At 40.0% G+C, this 19,720-nt stretch overlaps 1 protein-coding gene across 1 annotated transcript; it reads right to left on the bottom strand.

Annotated features, from left to right (window-relative positions):
* Positions 1-802: 802 nt before the first annotated feature.
* Positions 803-15,715, bottom strand: LOC118222310 (coiled-coil domain-containing protein 80-like). The gene is made up of 7 exons (XM_035407793.1): positions 13,015-15,715; positions 11,353-11,509; positions 8,236-8,372; positions 6,093-6,244; positions 5,398-5,501; positions 3,220-3,303; positions 803-1,605 (listed from the first exon to the last, which is right to left on the bottom strand). Exons 1-7 carry the CDS (start codon positions 14,914-14,916, stop codon positions 1,295-1,297), a joined length of 2,847 nt encoding a protein of 948 aa, XP_035263684.1. The 5' UTR covers positions 14,917-15,715; the 3' UTR covers positions 803-1,294.
* Between the last annotated feature and the right edge of the window lie 4,005 nt (positions 15,716-19,720).

The raw sequence follows: 19,720 nt of genomic DNA, 5'->3' as shown, positions 1-19,720 counted from the left end.
GTTCAAAGTCCTGACCCACCCATCAGGATGGCCGCCGCCTACTTACAGGACATGATTCAATCCTACACGCCATCTTGACCACTCCGCACTGCGGCGGCAGGGCAACTCGCAGCCCCTGCCATCTGGGTAAATGGTTCTCGCTCGTCCCTACCACGGAGCTTCCCTACCCTAGCTCCCCAGTGGTGAAACAAACTCCCTGTTCCTCTATGAACCACTCCATCATTGCCCATCTTCCGCAGTGGTCTGAAGACTTTGTAACACTATGTCGTTGTAGCTTGTCTCCTAGTTTGACTTAGCACAGTTTAGGTCAGAGTAATTTTTTACTGTGTGAACTGGACTTAATGTGTTCATGAATAACTGTTACAAAATGAGCATTGTACCTCATTGGACCTGTGTTTTGTAGTTGTTCCAATGACCTTCAGTATGCACTTATTGTACGTTGCTTTGAATAAAAGTGTCTGCCGGATAAATGTAATGTAATGTCATGTAATGGATGATGCCTGCACAAAGCTTGAAATTCATCCTGTGCTTATGCTAAACATGCATGATGCATGTATATACGCCAGGGGGCGGTGTTGCATTCCAAATGTGCAATTTTCACCAGTGCAATTCAGATCGTGGAGCATTGCCTGCTACTCAGTTAGGCTGGACCTCACCCAAACAAAGAATTCTATTTCGCGAAATGTACAGAGGTTATAATGCCCAGAATATTAAATTTATTCAATTTCTTCATTACTTCTACTTATAAGTACTGTCACTTCCGAAATCACTCAGAATGTAAAAGCATATATAATGAGCAGTAGTTGGTAAAAATGTAGTTTATTTGTCATATATCAGAACTGTACATAAATAAGAACATATGCTGCAACAGTGCTCTTAAAGTAAACAGAAATGTTTTCATGTTGAAATTTTGTTCCAACAATATCTGCCCAGTGACAAAGCTGGTTCTGATTCCCAAATTAAGTAGCTTCAGGTGAAGCAGACAACCAATAAATACATATGCAATATAAAAAAGGAAGAAGTCCATACTCATTTATCTACAATAGGAATGTCTATACCTGTCAAAATAGCCCTTTTCCAGTTTGGCATGAACAAAAAAAAAACATCAAAACATGGTAACAAGTTCAGACAACTAACTGCCAGACTGGTATCAACTAATATACGAAAGGAAATAGGGGGGGGAAAGAGGAATCTGGAATTTCAGCCCTGTTCGTATCTTAATTGAACACATGAAGAAAAATCCCAAGGTGTAGGTCGAAGAGGGAAATTTCAGGGAAATGTTATACCTCACCCCTCAGTAACCGTATTCTTGACGATAGCCTTCATGGTAGCCATGGTGATGATAACCGTAGCCGCCATACTCATCTTCCGGGCAGCGCATGCCCAGAGATTGCTGGATGGCCATCTCCTGCCTGCGCAGCTGCATGGAGTCCACCAGGTCGTAGATGATGGCCATAGACCACATCGGGGAAGGGTACCAGGACTTCACATTCCCGTCCTTCCCCACCAGGAGCATTGAGAAGTACTCTGGGCTGATCTGAAAGTAGTTCCTGATGTCCTTCACCAGAGAGACAGAGAGGCCTTCACGGTCCACTGTCGAGCTTCCTGCACGAGCAAGCAGATTTGTTTCATTGCCTTTTCCACTGCTTACAGCACTGGTGCCACAGTGGGCTGTGGGAGTTAGGGTCAGACCCCTTTTCAACACAAAATGAACTGAAATTCAATTAATACAATATTATTATTGTATTAATAGAATATTGCCCACAATTCTCTATGGAGATTTCTAGCCATTTGTCAATGCTTGCATTCTAATTAAATTCCTGAATTGACAGATTGAGAAGAAATGAAATGGAACTGACCCAAAATCCATTACATTACAAGCATTTAGCAGACTTTCATCACTTCTTACATAGCATTTACATCATATTCAATTATACATACTGAAGCAATGCAGGTTAAGTACCTTGCTCAAGGGTGCCAGAGCACTGTCCTACCAGGGAATTGAATCCCTGAGAACACAATCCCACAATCCTTGGGAACACACACTGGCTAAAAAGCCAAGGACAGTTTGGAACAGGGACAGTTTCTAGATGATGAACCCCCCCCCCCCCCGAAAAAAAAAGAAATAGACTTGTCTGTACTTTAACACTGAGACCTATGAAAACCAATACTGGATGTTAAAGCTTTTAGGCAGTAGTTACTCCAAGCAGATATCATGGGCTCTCTGTAGACTTGCTTTTTGAAGAACTTGCTTTTATAGACTTGCTTTTTAAAGAACATTAGAAAGAAACCACTGCTGATTCTGCAATGACTACTTTTGTAATGTTTGTGTTTCTTGAATCATCACTTTAGCAACAGGAACATCTGAAGCTTTGAGGTTGCTGATGCGGCGTTTTGGATGGCAGAAAACCCACTTCCTGCTACTACAGCTGGACAAGTATACAAAGAAAGGGCCATTGTGGTTGGGTCAGTGCGTAACATGTGTAAACTCCCACTTCCATTTATCTCCATTGGCAAAATACTTTCTGTGTGCATGTTTCATGGCAATTTCCCAGAATGCCGTGCCATTTCGTTCAGGAAATAAGGAGGTAACCTTGGCCTTTACAATTGAGACCAGAAGTTTACATACACCTAGGCTAAAAACATTCAAACTCAATTTTTCACAACTCCACACATTTCATGTTACCATACATTTCTTTTGGCAAGTCAATTAGGCCATCTACTTTGTTAACATCAGAGGTAATTTTAAAACAATTTTAGTTTAGAAACAGATTTATTTCAGCTTTAATTCATTATATCAGAATTCCAGTGGGTCAAAAGTTGACATACACCAAGTTGACTGTCTCTTTAAACAGTCTGGAAGATTCCAGAAATTGATGTAATGACTTTTTAGAAGCTTCAGATTGGCCAATTGTCATAATTAGGAGTTGTAAAAAACTGAGGTTGAATATCTTTAGCCTAGGTGAATGTAAACTTTTGGCCTCAACTGTATACCGTGGAAGATTACAAACTATACCCTTTTGCAATATGTTAGCCCACCACAAACCTTTCGGGCCAATGTTCCTGACCCTTTGACAAGTAATACAAAACATCTTCCAAGTAGTGTTGCAAGACATTCAATGAGCTTTCTGTTCAGTTGTTGGAACATTCAAAATGTAACAGAACATTCTGCCTTTTGAATAAGCCTGAGATTCTACCCAGAGATCACAGCACCCTTACCGTTGATTGGATAAAGCTCCAGGACCCCACCCATGTCTTCTGTGTCCATACCAATCATCTTCAGGACTGAAATATGACGCAGGCCTGGAGGAACAACCGGACAACAGCTGGTAAATAATCACGAGAATGTGCTCTCCACAGCAGTCAGGACAGCCAAGTCATAGCTTCCAAAAACTTCCCCCAAAGACTGAAAACTTGCTCCAAACTTGAGTGCTACGTTTGTAGGTTTATATAATGACTCATAATATCAACAGTCATGCAGAATTCCACTGCACTTTCATGAACACTTCCTGAACACTTTTTTAAGTCACTGTGAACACGAGCATCAGCAAAATCACTCAATGCAAACTTCACTGGTAACACACAAACCAATCACAGAAAGGCCACACATGCTTAAATCAACCTTAATCTGCCTGATGTTGTTTTCTATGAAGAACTCTGTGATGTTGGTGGTCAGTAGAAGCTTTCAATTTCCACTATTTCATTCTTTGGTCCTCGCATTACCAGATTGCTCATTATCGTAATTGTGTTATTCAGTATGCCTGGGCCCATGCCGAGAAACCTGTTCTTCATCAGGGAAACTCGACATAATTATAAACAACTATTTTCATTAAACTGCAAGCCAATAGTATGTTTCTCCACCCTACCAGGTTTGAAATCAACAGAATTTTCCTCCCATTCATTTAAAGATTGCATGCAGATTAAATGAAAGGTGCAACATCTGCTTGTGAAAAAGCAAATGTTTTAACATTTTTGTTTGCCTAAGTAAGCATATACTCTCTAATGCTGCACTTTTTTTCATTTAATCTATCTGCAATATTAGTTTTTTTAAGGAGGCACCCCCAACTCGTTGCTGGAGCAAAAAAGTTCCGATGTGCTATTTTAAAGGTTTTGGAAAAAAAAAGCTGTTAACTTGTTCAACAATAGATGCTAAAAAGGTTATTCAAGCAGAAATGTCTCTGTTGGACACAGATAGTTACTACTGGAAAGCTGTGTGCATCCTTTGGTCAAGACAATATAAAACATTTGACAGTGACAGCCTGTCTGTCAAGAGAGATAAATGGGAAAGCAGTGGACAGCCAGTCCCGCTTGAAAGATCACCCTGTCTTTTCCAAATGGGAAAAGAATTCGTAGAATACTTTCCCACTTGGCTCCTGTTCCCTGACCATGAGAACAAGAGTATCTGGACTAAGGTGTGGCCACATGGTGGAGGTCAGAACTGGAAACAAAAACCATCCACAGCTGGGTGTGGTGCGCGCAAGACAAACACAAGCGCTGCTGTGGACTCCCTGTGAGCTGAAGCCTGAATATAGACACAGTTTGGCACACATCTTTCCACTTAACATCTGATTTTAAACTATAAAATATTTGGTCCTTTTTAAAGGGAAGTGGTTAAATTAAACAAGTATGTTAATATTCTTTCTTGACAACACAAATGACTATCAATAAAACTGCAATTGGAAAGGGTCAGCCATTTTGCATGTGGCTGAAATCCAGCCCTGACGTAAAGGTCAGACGCAGTAAGCAGACCTGCTATTTCCTACCCCATGCTGCTATGGCTCTGAACTGAGAAAACTATTAAGTAGTAGTAGTAATGTATGCAGTAACAGGCCATTGGTGAAATGCAGACCAAATAAAATGGCTTCTTCTGTTAGTTAATACGCTATCGTATTCATTTGTAAGGATGGGCCTGGACTAATCAAGTGTGGCAAACGGGGGAACACTGTGGGCCACTGTTAATTCTTCCTGTTCATTTTAAGTTTGTTAACATCTATCACTTTATTGACTCGCTCTAGATTAATCTAAATAAAATTGATGTTGTTAATTACATTACAGGCATTTTCAGCAGACAGTCTTATCCAAGGCAACTTACACAGCACTTACATTGCATCCATTTATACAGCTGGATATATACTGAAGCAATGCAGGTTAAGTATCTTGCTCAAAGGTACAACGGCAGTGTTCCACTCGGAAATTGAACCTGTGATCTTTAGGTTACTACATTGCCACCAATCAAACTAGTTAATCTAATGTGTTAATTTAACTAGCTCACTGGCATGTGGTAACACTACCTAACAAAATTGCAGCTTTTATGAGTGTGTTTGAAGCAAGTAAACATCTGACAGTTGCAGTAAGTGTGCCTCCACTTAACATAGTGACATGGACAATTTCACTTACCTAGATTGCAGGCCTGACTATTCAGAGAATAAAGCTGTTGCTGATAGGCCCATTCCTCATCATTGGGAGCAGATATAACAAATAGCCTGCGTCTCCAGCGGAACCTGAGGCCCGCACAGTCCAATCAGAGAGAGAGGCAGAGTACCATCACAACCAATGAAAAAATACAGTTACAACCCACGTGCCACTGACCATAGCTCTCTGTCATCTCTTTGACTGTAATGTGTTGCTACATCTGGTTTCATTCTGGTTCATCTCACCCTCATGCATGTCAACATCAAATCAGTCACCCATAAGCTTCTCTGTACATGTAGCATGTTTTAGCACCTTTGGCTCCAGCCACTGACCTCCCTGATAAATCCCTTGTTTATCTCCAAACCATGAAGGCCAGTTGACTCAGGCTTTATATTGATAACTTTTTGTCTATAAATTATCAATACTGTCAGAAATTAGTCCAAAAATTGATCATTTCCAAAGGTGGTTATCAGGAGAACTGCAGTGAGAGTTTCAGCCATTGTTGTTTAAATTCCACTTTCGCAGGAAAAAATTGAAGACTTAGAGTCTTATAGGCCATTTGAGCCTTGATGCTAATAAGCTAATAAGTCATAGTTAGTAGTTACACAGAAGGCTAACTGACATAAAGCAGTCCACTACCCATCACAAGTGTGATTAAATGTGTACTTGCAGTACTGTACCTTGACAAGAAGTTTTCCAGAGATCTGGGCTTATCTTCCTTCTTGCAGGACACACCATCCCTCTTCTGCTGCTCCATCTCTTTGATGCGTGATGAGAAGGTGTCAGTATAATCAAATACAGCCTTCATGGCTATGGGCACTTCATAGTATTGCTGCAAAGAAAAAATAAGATAAAGGCATAACCGAACAGTTATTTTTACTTCAGCCTTTCTCCTGCAAATTGGAATGGCCAACTGTATTCACAAGCTCATTACTACCACCAGCATAAAACATGTGCAGTTTCAGCAAGCAAAATGTGGGCACCTGACTGACCAGTGGGGTTCACAGGTGAGCAAGGAGACACGGTCATTCCTGCTTACTTTCCTGAGTCCCTTCCTCTCTGAGCAACGCATTATGCATCATCCTGTGGGCCTAACTAGCAAAGACTAGATATGGGACAGCATCATACTTAAACATAATATTTCAGTGGACATGTCTGCATTATACAAACATTCATTATTTAATGGCTTAGAAAGGCACTTTTTTGTTGTTTTGGCTTTGTACTCCAGCACATTGAATGTGAAATGAAACAATGAATATGAGGTTAAAGTGCAGACTATCAGCTTTAATTTGTGGGTATTTACTTTTGGGTGAGTATGTAGAAATTCCAGCCCTTTTTATATATAGTACCCTCATTTTAGAGGACCAAAGGTAATTAGAAATTTGGCTGCTCAGCTGTTTCTTGGCCAGCTGTGTGTTGTTGCATCATTAGTTCATGCACAAAAAAGCTAACAAAAGGTCTAGAGTTGATTCTAAAAGGGGAATTTACATTTGTTGCTATTGACTCTGGTCATGAGGACCAAAGACATGTCATTGGCAGTAAAACAGGATTATGGGGTGACATGAGGCATAGCTAAACTATTGTGTGTCAAAATAAGCTGTTTGGTATATCGTTAATTAAGAAACGAGAACGCACTGGTGAGCTCAGCAATGCAAACAACCTGCTGGACCATAGAAAATCATTGCAGTGGATGACTAAATAATATTTTCAATTGTGAAGAAAACTCCCCTTTCAATTGTTCAACAGATCAAGAATACTCGTCAGTATGTAGGCATGGATGTGTCAAAGAAACAAAATAAACAGAAGACTACACCGGCAAACCTCAGAGGGTTCACTGCAAGATGCAAACCACTAGTAAGCCTCTAGAACAGAACAGACAGGTTTGAGTTTGCTAAAAAGTACATTTAAAAAATTGTAGAGTTCTGAAACAAAGTTTCATGGACAGATGAGATGAGTATTACCCTGTAACAGAGTGATGGAAAGAGAAAAGTGTGGAGAAAGGATGGATTTGCTCATGATCCAAAGCATCCAGCTCGTATTTGAAACACAGTGGAGGTAGTGTTATGGCTTGGGCATGTATGGCTGCCACTGAAACTGGCTCACTCATTTTTATTGATGATGTGACAGCTGACAGCAGCAGTAGGATGAATTCTGAAGAGAACACAAACATCTGCTCAGATCCAACTAAATGCTTCAAAACTCAATGGACAGCACTTCACCTTGAAGCAGAACAATGACACCAAACACACTGATAAAACAACCAAGGAGTTTTTTCAAGGCCAAAAAGTGGAATTTTCTTGACTGCCCAAGTCATTCAGACAATCTAAATGCAAATGAACATGCGTTTGAAGATAACACTGAAGGCAAAAATCCCACAAAACAAACAGGAACTGAAGATGACTGCCATACAGGACTGGGCTGAGCATCACCAGGGAAGATACCCAGCATCTGGTGATGTCAATGGGTCTCAGACTTCAGGCAGTCATCGATTTCAAAGGACTTACACCCAAGTATTAAATATGATGACTTTAAGTTTATGTTAATTTGCCCAACTATTTTTGGTTAAATTAAAACCTGACAGTCCACACTTTAACCTCATACTCATTGTTTCATTGCAAATCCAATGTGCTGGAGTACAGAGCCAAAAACAACAAAATTGTGTCACTGTCCATATATTTACAGACTGCACTGTATAACCCTCCTACATTTTTACAAAAACATTTTCATTGATCCACCAAGAATCCTTTAAATGTTCAAATAACACAACAAAATGACCTAAGCTTCAGGAGGAGGAGGGAAAAGCAAGAAAATGGGGCAACCAACCTTGACTTTCATGTCAAAGTCAGTCAGCACCATGAAGAACTCATCGTCCGTCATCCCAAACTCCTTCCGCAGTTCGACAATCAAGTCCTGGTTCACCAGGTCCTCCTGCCTCAAGCCTTTCATTGGTTTGTCGTTCTCTAAGAGGGAGGGGGGAAAAGAGAGCTTCTAAGTCATTGGAGCACTCCTATCCCACAAAATGTAAAATTCATCTGTGGTGTTCTGACCCCTGGCCGATCACAGATGTGCGTTCACTGTGGGAAAGGGTGTTCTACTCCGATTAAGAAACACTCCCCCCCAAGGGAAATTTCTCAAACCGCTGTAGAAAATGGGGGGAGTTGCAGCCCATCCAATCAGAATTGTTTGGTCTCCCTCAGTGCTGCTACCCCCACTTAAAATGCTAGGAATTTCCCACTGCAATCCCTAATGGACATGCCTGATACAAAGAAAGTAAGTACAGAAAATACCACTTCAAAATTATCTTAAAAGAAAAAGTAAATCTGAAGGTGGTCAGTCTGGATTGAATCTATTACCACATGCCAAGTCTCCTCCACTGTCTGATTATGACTGACTGATTGCTGAACCTTAAGTCTGTGTCTGTCTCTTTTTTTCCTGGGTCATCATGAGTTCTTAAAATTACAGCATTTATGTGAGTCTTACAAGCTTCAGAAAATATGCAGCTGCCAGATAAGCTGAAAACTATACAAACCATTCATTAGAGCTGCTTACATGCACTGTAGTGGAAAGAGAATTTCTGAGGAAATTGGGGGCAGGAGCTACTAGCAGGTAAGACAGAGAATATTCCTTCCTTGTACTGAATCGTCTATGAGCTTCGTATCATTAAAGTGGGCTTCAACTGGTAAAAAATCCACTCAACATACAAAGAGCGATAAATGAATAACATCTGTCATCTGGGTCCAATTTGAAATGGCTGACATATTTTGTTATTTGTAGGTCAAAAAGGCTGAGGCCTTTGTTTACAAACACAATGGAGCAATGCACCATGGGACTTCAGGCTCCCTGGCTCTTCGTTGCACGTACAAATGTCTTGCACACTTTAAATGAAATTACTTAACCATATTACAATAAAAAATAAAATGGTACAATGAAAAAATTATCTGAGCTTTTGTTGTTAAAATTATTTAATGTTGAGAAATATTTACAATCAAAAATCATTAATGTAATTTAATGAGTTTATATGTCTGTCTCAAATTTCTTTCTTGCAGGCCACTGTTGCTGCAGAGATCTTCAATATAAACCTGAGTGCTTATACACAAACACTGCACCTATCCAACCCATTTTGACTGTAACATGGACATGTCTGCAGAAAAAGGCACTTTATTGTGACCAACTTTCAAAACACTTTCGGCTAAAATGTTTCCTTCTTTGTGGATTCTAATGCTGAGGGCTGTATTGTGAATTAAACTCCCACAACCCACAATAACTATCATTAGTTCCCTTGAGACCAGTCATATTTCTCAACCAATCACGGCACTCTTTTCTCAGAAGATGTGGGAGACTGTACTGTTTCACTCCTTCCATTACTGCAACACTGGACCTCCCGCCTTTTAGAATGTGTGACTCATACCTGTGTGTGTGCGTGCGTGTGCTTGTGGGTCTGTGTGTACATGCGCTTGTGTCTGTGTGTGTGTGTGTGTCTGTGTGTGTGAAAAATAGTTTCTCCAGACTTTATTCATATTATAATACTTTCCAGCATTCTTACGTACAGTCAGAGGTATTCTGATATATGGACCTCCATGGAATGTATGCATAACGAGAGTGCGTCATGCTGGAAAATATCATTTCCAAACAACTGACCCCAACAGAACAATGCAGTCCATCACTTGAATATACTCTTCTGATAACTATAAATCATGGAATCCAGGTTTAATTACACAGAGAAAAATAAACTAAAATGAAACAAAAAAACTGTTCAATTAGGAACAGCTGGAAACTACAATGAGGAGAAATGAGTTTGCCATTCAGATCAAACATGCCTCAGTTATGAGACCTCTTTGGAAAGCAAAGTCTCTGAAGATCTACAGTTTACCTACAACTTTTTCAATTGGAATCACAACTCTATTTCCGTCCAGTATGATAAACTAGGAAGGTAACTCTGCCAAGCTTTTTTCCCTTCAGTTTCATGCCAAGCAACTTGCCTGGCCACTTGGAAGAGAGTCTATTTAATTTCAAGCTCCAGGCTCCTGTGCTGTCAGGCTGACGCCACTACGTCACTTTCTGAATGTCTTTAGGGGTCAATGCCAACTCTCAGGTCAGCCAGGTTTGCACTCAGGGCACACACTATAGTCACTACAGCTCTCATGGGAAACATCCCGCTCTGTAAATGAAGTATATTTCCTCCCCCTGCCACCCTGAACTCATCAGCCTCTGCGGGAGGGCGGGGCTGGGCTTCTCCCCACAGTGATATGAGGATCTGCCTCAGTATGCTCAGTCTGAAGGGCCAAGTGCTCAGAGAGGGCTGAACACACTATTGCATTTACTATTGGGGATGGGGGGTGGATCTTGATAATATAAAAACATCATCAAAATGTAGAAGGTTTATTTTTAAAATCTGTAGATGAAAATACCAACTTTCAAAGCATGTTATATGCAATGCCCTGCTTCACAAAATTTTCCTTAACACAAATTATCCCAGATGACCTAGCAGGGAACAACTTCAGCTCAATATAAAAAGCCTATATAGATTGACATTCATGCTCTTAGCTTGATCGGAACTGCATTATAAAGCTAATCGGATTACCAGTTTTTCCGATCATTACCTGAAATTTAAAGGGTATGTTTTTGAACTTATAATGAATCAAGCAATGCTGCAATAGGTTCGTTTACTACCATGTTAAACATAAGCAAAAGAATACAAAGTGAACTAGTTACAGTTCATTTTTATAATAGAAAAATACATGTTCACCAACAAAATACTCTCCAATAATTTGAAATACAAAGTATTGGTTTTCCTTTAAGATTCTCATTTCAACCTGAGCTGCTTGTGTATTAATCCAGCAGATTAAAGGTGTTACAGAGTGCTTAAGGCAATAAACCAAATAAATCCACATAAAGCATCATTTCCAAAGAAAAGAACTTGAATATGTAGATCATTCTTACCCAGCTGATAATGGTCGATTTTCATGGTGCTGTTGGTCAATGTGCCCAAAATGGTGATGATGGAGACTTTCCTGATGGCCATTTCACACACATGCTCCAGGTATTCATCCCTCTGCTGTACATACATGCCATTCTCATCCTGAGGAGTGGTGATCAGCTGAAATAAAAGATTAGGGTTAGAAACACCGACAAAACCTTGGACTATAACATTTGATGTGAGTGGTAGTGCTGGGAGAATGAGGTTTCACAAAACCAAAAAAAAAGAAAAAAAAAGACAGAGCTACTATGTGATATCAGTGACATACTGGTTTGAACCAATCATTGGATTTTGATGTGAAGAGTAATACCTTTTGATTAGTTAAAACTAATCAGTGATTGGCTACTTATTGTAGTCCCAGCCATTATGGAGTTCAGGAAAACTTACTTTCCCATCAGTAGTGAACACCAGTGCTAGGCACCAATACTGGGGGTTAATTACAATTGAAATCAGGAAATGAACTGAAATTCAAATCACAAATTTTACAATATTCATAACGTTCAATGCGAAAATTGAATATAATCTAATTTCCTGAATTGAATGAACTGAAATGGAATTGAACACAACCCTGATACTAGGTGTAAGGTTTTTGGGTGTGTCAACTCTCACACGTTTGCCCTAATTTCTACATCTGCAATATAAAAAAATTTGTGTGAATTTTCTTTTTTTCACGTGATGTCAGAATATATTCCCACTCACTGACTCTTGTCTCAGAAGGAAAACCTTAATTTTGTACAGTATTGCAGCATGCACTGACATTATTAAGAGGGGATTGTCATTTTTTATTAATAACATCCATCCATCCACCCATTATGTAACCCACTTATTCCTGGTCAGGGTTCCAGGGGGCTGGAGCTTATCCCAGCATGCACTGGGCGAGAGACGGGGATACAACCTGGCTGGGTCGTCAACCCATCGCAGTAATAACAAATGTGTTTATTTAATTTTTAAAAGCTATGTATGCATTCCAGATAATTCCAGCGAAACATATGCAAATGATCTGGCTTGCTTTGCGGAAATTAGAGCAGGTCAGTAATAAACGACAACGCCTTGCAGATATTAGGTCATAAAAGATTTGTTCATATTCAAAACAACCTAAAATATATGACAGTAATTACAAAAATACAATGCAATATCAAAACCTGAAGTACTGCATCTCAATGCCATTTAAGATAATAAAGTGCATTTTAAACTTCAATTAGAATCAAGAAGAAATAAATTTAAACAAAGCTGCAGAACACAAAAAGCAAGGTGAGAAAATGGGGTAGGAGGGAAAATCATTTTGTGTGTGTGTCTGTCTATTTGTAAGAGGGGTGGGGGTTACAAGAAGTACTGTAAGTAAAGAAAAGTGAAAGATCAACATTTAAAATATATAATACATATAGAATATTAATTTAGCAGAAGCCCATGTCACACACTTGCCATTGAAAAACACATAAACACATGCAATCCTATATTTAATATTTAAACTTTGTGCATGTTTGTGTGTGCTTGTATTCTAGCAATAAATAGGTTTTGATAACAACTATTAAGATATAGGATTATGAGTTTAAAAGTTAAAAAGTTAATATCTTTTGTAAATTAATATCCAACATATGGAATAGCAAAAGAAAGAAAATACTTACAATAAGTCGTCTTCTGCTCTCGAAATAGTCAAGGAAGGAGGCCAAAGCTCCCATGGAGGTTGGCGGCTTCTTTGACGGCTTCTGGAACTCATCTTTATCCTGGTTCTTCTTGGAGGCCTTTTTGTTGCCACCGCCTCCCTTCCCCTCTTTAGCCTTCTTCTCTGCTTTATCTCTTTTGCTCGCCTTGTCAGCCTTTTCTGACTTTTTCTTCTTCTTTTCGGCTTTGTCATGCCTGCCCTTGCCCTTCCGCGTGGGCAGAACCTCTGCCTCGATCTCCTCCAGGACCTCCTCCGTGGGCAGTTCTCCTTCGTACCTGTCCTCATACTCGTTCGTGAGAACTTTCTCACCTTTCCTCTTTGGTGGTTTCTCTTTAGTCGGCCCGGGCTGAGCCACAGAATCGCCTGACGATTTGCGTCCATTAGATTTTTTGTCGGTGTGGTTTTCTTCATAGATCCCAGTGTAGGCCTTGGTGTGGTACACAGAGGTGGGATAGGGGGTCGTTCTTTGCTTGTGTCTGCCTCTACCTTGATTGTGGTTGAGAGGCTCAGCTGTGGTTTTTGGGGCAGGTACCCAGTAGGGTGTTGTTTGGCCTCTGGTAGGCATCTGGGGGGTAGTAAAAGCAGTAGTGGCGGTTGTTGTTGTTGTTGTTGTTGGGGGACGAGTAGTGGTGGTTGTAGAGCAAGTTGTTGTGGTTGGGCGTGTGGTGACAATCATGGTAGTTGGCCTTGTGGTGGTGGTGGTGGTTGTAGTTGTAGTCGTGGGCCTTGTTGTGGTCATCGTTATTGTGGTAGTTGTTGGCCTTGTTGTTGTGGTTGTGGCAGTTGTGGGCTTTGTTGTTGTGGTGGTTGTTGTGGTTGTAGTTGTGGTGGTCGGCCTTGGAGTGGTGGTGGTTGGTCTGGCAGTGGTGGTTGTTGAGACAGGGGTGATCTGAACAGGCCGACGGACAGTTTTACGAATCCCTTTTCTGTCTGGCCTCCTCTCTACTGGTGTTTCCACGTGAGGATCTGAAGCAGAACTTTCAGTCTCTGTCCCAGAACCATTGCTCTCCACCACCTGGCCCTCTACCCCAGCCCCCCTACACTTCTGGACAAACCCCTTTTGCCTGTTCTTCTCCAGCTTACGCATGGGTGCTTGGTCGATCGTCTCGTACATGGCCTCCAGTCTGACTGGGTATGGGTACCGCTCCTCCACCTGCAGTGTCTTCTTCAGTAGCACCATCCCAAATTTCCCCTTCTCCAACTTGAGGAAGTTCATCAGCCTTGGGATCAGCACAGTGTTCAGAGGCTCCTCCATCACCTTCCCTTCCTCTGTGATACGTCTCACTTTCCCACCCATTTCTCCCTCCTGATGGAACATGATGATCTGCTGCACGTGTCGCTCGGCCAACTCACAGTACACATCCGGTTTCAGCAGGCTCATCATCAGCCGGTAGTAACCGTCAGACTCGTGTGGAGCAGAGATGATTAGCACACGGTTTTTCCCTGCAAAGCTGGCTAAGAGGGTGGGAGAACCAGTACCACCTGGCATACGGCCTTGCCTTGGTTGACCCCCAAGGGCACCATCAGCCTGAACCACCGCAGTCTGTTGCAGAGTTGGCCTCCTGCCTGTCAGCACCCGTCTAGGCTGCCCAGTCCTTAAAGAACTTGAACTCTGATCTTGCTGCATTTCCTTGAGTCTTTCTGAATTCCTGGAGGTGGTCGAGGGACGCACGGAGTGAGATTCCCCGCCAGCATTCTCCGTTAGAATTGGAGTGTCAGAATGTGATTGGTCTTTGTTTACCCCTGCGCGACGGATGGTCAGCCTTCTAAGTTTTGAGCGCACGTCAGCCGAACCGTTGTCAGCAGCATCTCCTGTCCAAGTTAGCAAAAGCAGCGCTACACCAAGCGCCAATGTTTGCTTCATTTTCAACGTTCTCTCAGAGAAAACCCCAATGCAGAAGAAAGAAAATCCAATTATTTGTCATATGTTTGCCCTGTTTATAAAACAGATTGCACCCAAAAGATATGAAAACTCTTCACAGGACAGAATAGCTTTACGGCAAAACACTATTCTGTATTCTAGCGATTACAACGTGACATGTCGATGCAAACACTAAATAGAGATAATGACAACCACCAGAAACAGCATGCATTTAGACTAACTTAAAACATAAATACTACGAGGCTCTCAGTCAAATTCCAAAAACGGAGGTATTCGGGAACATAAATAATTCCACAATGAAAACAGACCCGAAACTCAAAGACACTTAAGTAAATAGCGGAAATATTTCAAAACCATTTTCCATTAAAGTTACACAAACAATAGAATTCCAGTGCACTCCAGTCCTTGCTTGAGAAATTGAACTGCATTCGATTCTCAGTTCACTGTCGAGGGTAAACGAAACGTTTTAGTCCCATCGCCGCATCCAAAACAATTTTATCCAGTTTTTGTGCTCTTATGAAATAAATCAAATATCAATAAAAGTCCTTGTTAGACATTAATTCCTTGAATAAGAGAACATTGTTCTCTTATTTTAAGAGGAGAGAAATCACAAGCGAAAAAGCAAAAGAAATCCTGGGGAAAAAACGGTAGGGAAGAGTCTCTGCTCTCCTTTTCCTTTACCACTAGAAGCAAGCCCACGAACGTAAGAGAAACCACAGGCTCAGTGCCCTCTGCAGAGCACAAGCTAGAGAGAACAGTTAGAGCACCGGCATTGCGCATCTCACTAAATTCGGCACCGCCTCTTTGTGTGTTGAATAGTTTGTAAAGTGACCCCGGGGACTTGTACTCATATACAGAAATCTCAGAGTCTCTCAAGACGCATTTGGACAACTGTGCGCGTTGTTTCTGGGAATGGCCATCTGGGTAACAATAAAAAATAAAAAGGACAAAGTGGTCAACCCATTAATTTGCATTCTAAGATCCAAATAGTTTACCCAGAGTTTCACATGAACAACGTCAGCAGTGTATGCTTTATTAGCCGATTAAAATAAATCAAAATATGTGCTGTTTTATTTATTTATTTTTTGTGCAAAAACGCGACTCTATATATAGGCTATAGTACTGCTCATTGATGGCGTGTCCGAATTTCCGGGACAAAAGAGATAGCTCGCTTTGAGTGGCCTTGTATTGAAAAATGCGATTTCAGACAGCAAGTTAAACATATTTCCCATTCCCATCCCCAAGTTAAGGTAAATTGATTGACGTAAACTTGGCTCTTGACCTTGAGCGCAATGCTGCTACAGTTCCCAAGATGTGGAATACATTAACACTACAGGGAGTACTGCACCGAGATAAATAATCAGTAAATCTGAACTGTTGCTTCAAATTATCCCTTAGTGCGTTGCATGTATTACATCAGTATAATTTGGCCTATTTGGCATACCTAAGTCAGCATTTTGTTTGGGGATATTTTGTTACTAAAATGTTCACACTTGGAGCGATGGGGTCATCCCTCCTCCTTTTTTTTTTTTTTTTGGGCAAGAGAGAGAGAGATTCTTAGAGGCAGCAACAAAGAGAGTGCAGCTGGAAGTAATGAAAATTCCTCAGCACTCCCACCATTGATGCCGAAATAATTAAAACACTCATTGAGAACGCTGTGCTGCACGCCAGCTTTCAGCCAGCCCCCAACGATGACACTGGAATATTCCACGTGTCATCGTTTTGGAAGTAACTTAAGTCCCCTTATGTAGCTGAAATAAATAGAGGGAAATGTGTATTATCCTAAAATTGTCCAATAGTACTATGCAGTTATGCAATGCAACGTGCTGGCCGTTGGAAACATTACATATCATTTAGCAGATTAAATTCATGTGTAAGATGAGTGGACAGAACTTCTGAACATATCACATTTGCACAGTAGCTATATGTAGACAAGGAGCTGAATTGTCGTGCAAAGAAAATAATTATTACATTCGTTTCTGTCATTCGTTTAGCTCATCTGAACGCTAGTACTGATTCAGAAGAGACAGCTCCAAAAATTGGGTTATCTGTTTATAATTGAAGAACATGATGTTTATCATCATGGGAGTTTAATGTTGGAAAAGGCAAATTAGGAGAACAAATGTGTGGTACCTGCCCACCTTTCTCTCTCAGTTCAAAGAGATAAACAGAAATAGCATCAGGAAACATCTGAACCTTAAGGGGCTGTATATGTTATTAGATGTGTTTTGGAAACTACTTGCTCCACCATGGTTCTCTGTCAGTAACTCCCCTTTTGTAAAATGGACTGCTTCTCTATTTGACTTCATCTGAACTCTGACCCTCCACCCCCCCACCCCCCACCCCCCACCCCCCAATCATTTACATACATGCAGTGTTCTTGTAGAGGTTGGAGAGGATTTTTGTTAGACTGCACTCCCTGCCCTTTACATTTGTTTAATTTTGTACAATATAATGGCTATTAAATTGGAGAGGAGCCATTCCCTGAATTTCCTCAACACTGAATTGATCTATTTGGAAAATATGCAAATAATATTATTATTGGAAAATATAGTAATGCAGCAGTATATATTGTTTTTTCTATCCTTAAATATCTGCAAATTCCTGCAACATCTGAAAATGGAAATAATTGCAGGTTTGCCCATGTATTATTTTGCAATATTTAAATGAAATATTTTTCCAGTATGTTCCATTCTTATAAGGAAAGCCTACTTCTGAGTCTGTACCGCTGAACTGTTGGCTTTATTGAAGAGTATGCATTACAGCTAATTAACAACTAAATGGGAGAAGTGCTTGGGCAGTGATTGTGATCATTCCTACAGTAAAGCTCATCATGCATCACCAACAGGGGCCTCTTCAGATGTTTTATTTCATATGCTAGTCAGAGATTGAAATAAAGAATTTCTTTTGAATTCAGGATGATCCAAGCATTCTGTTGGACGGTGTGGCAGTGTAAGAAACCATAATTATCTGCACTTGCATGTTTTATGTATTTGCAGCAAGCCCTTCACTCTGATGTGGTCCTTATGTTACTCTGTTCATATTTTACTATTGTTTGAAGAGCAGAAAGATGTAAACTTCTTCAGTCCATTTGGTTCCAATAGCAAGGAAGAGCTTAAAAAACACCACTTCATTATTGGCAGCATAGGCAGCAGTAGAAAACGTCTTGTTTTAATTTGAGTTTAGTGTGGCGCAAGGACAACCCACATGAAGAGACTCAGGTCGCTATTTAATCAACGGTTGTCCTTAACTAGGAAATGAATGTAATTGTGGCTTTTATCTCTACAATCCCTTTGGCAAGTTTTTAAGCTGCAACAGATGTACACGCTTTATCAGTTATGAGCAGCCAAATCAAAGGAAAGGAGACAGAGGTTTGAACCACTGCAGAACAGAGCCTCTGAGCTGAGTTGCCTTGAGTAGAATAGTATTACATTAACTCATATAGTACAATCAGTACATTTGATCTCTGTTGGACTCATATAGACACTTTTTGAGCTGGATTAATACTGAAGATTTTATTGTGTATGTGTTGAATCAGATTTTGTGTACGGCTTGTGACAGCAGGCACAGTTGGAAGTACAAATGGGAGAGAAGGAATCCCATAGGCAACCATGTTGTAAATGATTGATTGTAGTGTTGTGTGAAATTTACAGAAACACAACAGCACACCCCTACAGTTACATAATTTTGTATCTACTTTAACTTACTATGCCATGGTAGCATATATTTACAATGCACAATAAAATGTACAGTGTTAAATTAACTCTTACAGATTCCAAATGGTTCCTGTTTGACTCATTAGTACTCTGTTAGAGTTGAATTAACAGTGGGTATTTTACTGTATAGAAGAAGAAAAAATTACTGTATAGAAACATTGGCATCAAAGCTACAGGTAAGAGTATTGTAAACAATGAAGTTTATTGTCATTATTAAAATGAAAAGTAAGTACCACAAAATGCATAGATCTGTTATGAAAACTTGAAAATGTAAGTATGAAGAGGTAATGCTGAAGTTGCCGTCTTCATACCTTCAGAGGCCCTGCAGACTAATGCGCTGAGATTCTTTTACTGTGATTAGCTTTACTGTGGTTTGTGAATCTGTATATCCTCACTTTTTTAACACTTTTTTTGTGGTCAGTTTAATTCTAATAAGACCCCATATGTATAGACTGATTCTGTAATCTTATAAAAACTGGAAATGTGATGAAATTAATAATATTCTAATATTCTGTCCATGACATAAAACCCTCAGTGTAATAACAAGCAGCCAGTATGTTTGTTTTTGTATGTGTGTCGATAATGTTTGACCGCTACAGAGTATTATACTTTGGCCAAAATATCTGTAGAGTAAAAGGATCAATAAGTAGCTTTAATGTTGATACTTTTAATGGGAAAGCAAAATGTAATGGAAAAAGTATTAAAATAATAATAAACAAAAATAAATAATAAAGAATGGTATATATTAAATAAAACCTAGTTTAATATTTTCCATTACTGCCAATACATGAAACCATCAAATTATTGAAATTATGGAAAAAAAAAATCACAGTCTCAGAGTATTTTCAATTTTATCAATTCATGAAATGAAGGTAAATGAAAGAATTGAATAATTGGAGCTTTAGAGACATTGTTCAATTTATGAATCGAATTTGAATTCATTTTGTGAGTTTACTGAATTAAAAATGTCACCAGTGCATTTGTAAATACATGGCCCTCGTGTAAAACAGCGCAGGAGCAACTATCAATCTGAAAGCAACCATGAATCTGAGAGCAGTCATGAATCTGAG

The sequence above is a fragment of the Anguilla anguilla genome, chromosome 3 (genome assembly GCF_013347855.1).
Source record: "Anguilla anguilla isolate fAngAng1 chromosome 3, fAngAng1.pri, whole genome shotgun sequence".
In the NCBI taxonomy this organism is placed as follows: domain Eukaryota; kingdom Metazoa; phylum Chordata; class Actinopteri; order Anguilliformes; family Anguillidae; genus Anguilla; species Anguilla anguilla.
The sequence above is the reverse complement of the archived record's forward strand: the minus strand, read 5'-3'. Positions and strand labels throughout refer to the sequence as shown.

Coding starts and splice junctions, on each gene's coding strand:
- LOC118222310 (XM_035407793.1), bottom strand. CDS start 14,916: ATGAAGCAAACATTGGCGCTTGGTGTAGCGCTGCTTTTGCTAACTTGG. Junction 6,245..8,235: donor ACTTTGACATGAAAGTCAAG/GTTGGTTGCCCC, acceptor TTTTCTTTGCAG/CAATACTATGAAGTGCCCAT. Junction 1,606..3,219: donor GGAGCTTTATCCAATCAACG/GTAAGGGTGCTG, acceptor TTGCTCGTGCAG/GAAGCTCGACAGTGGACCGT.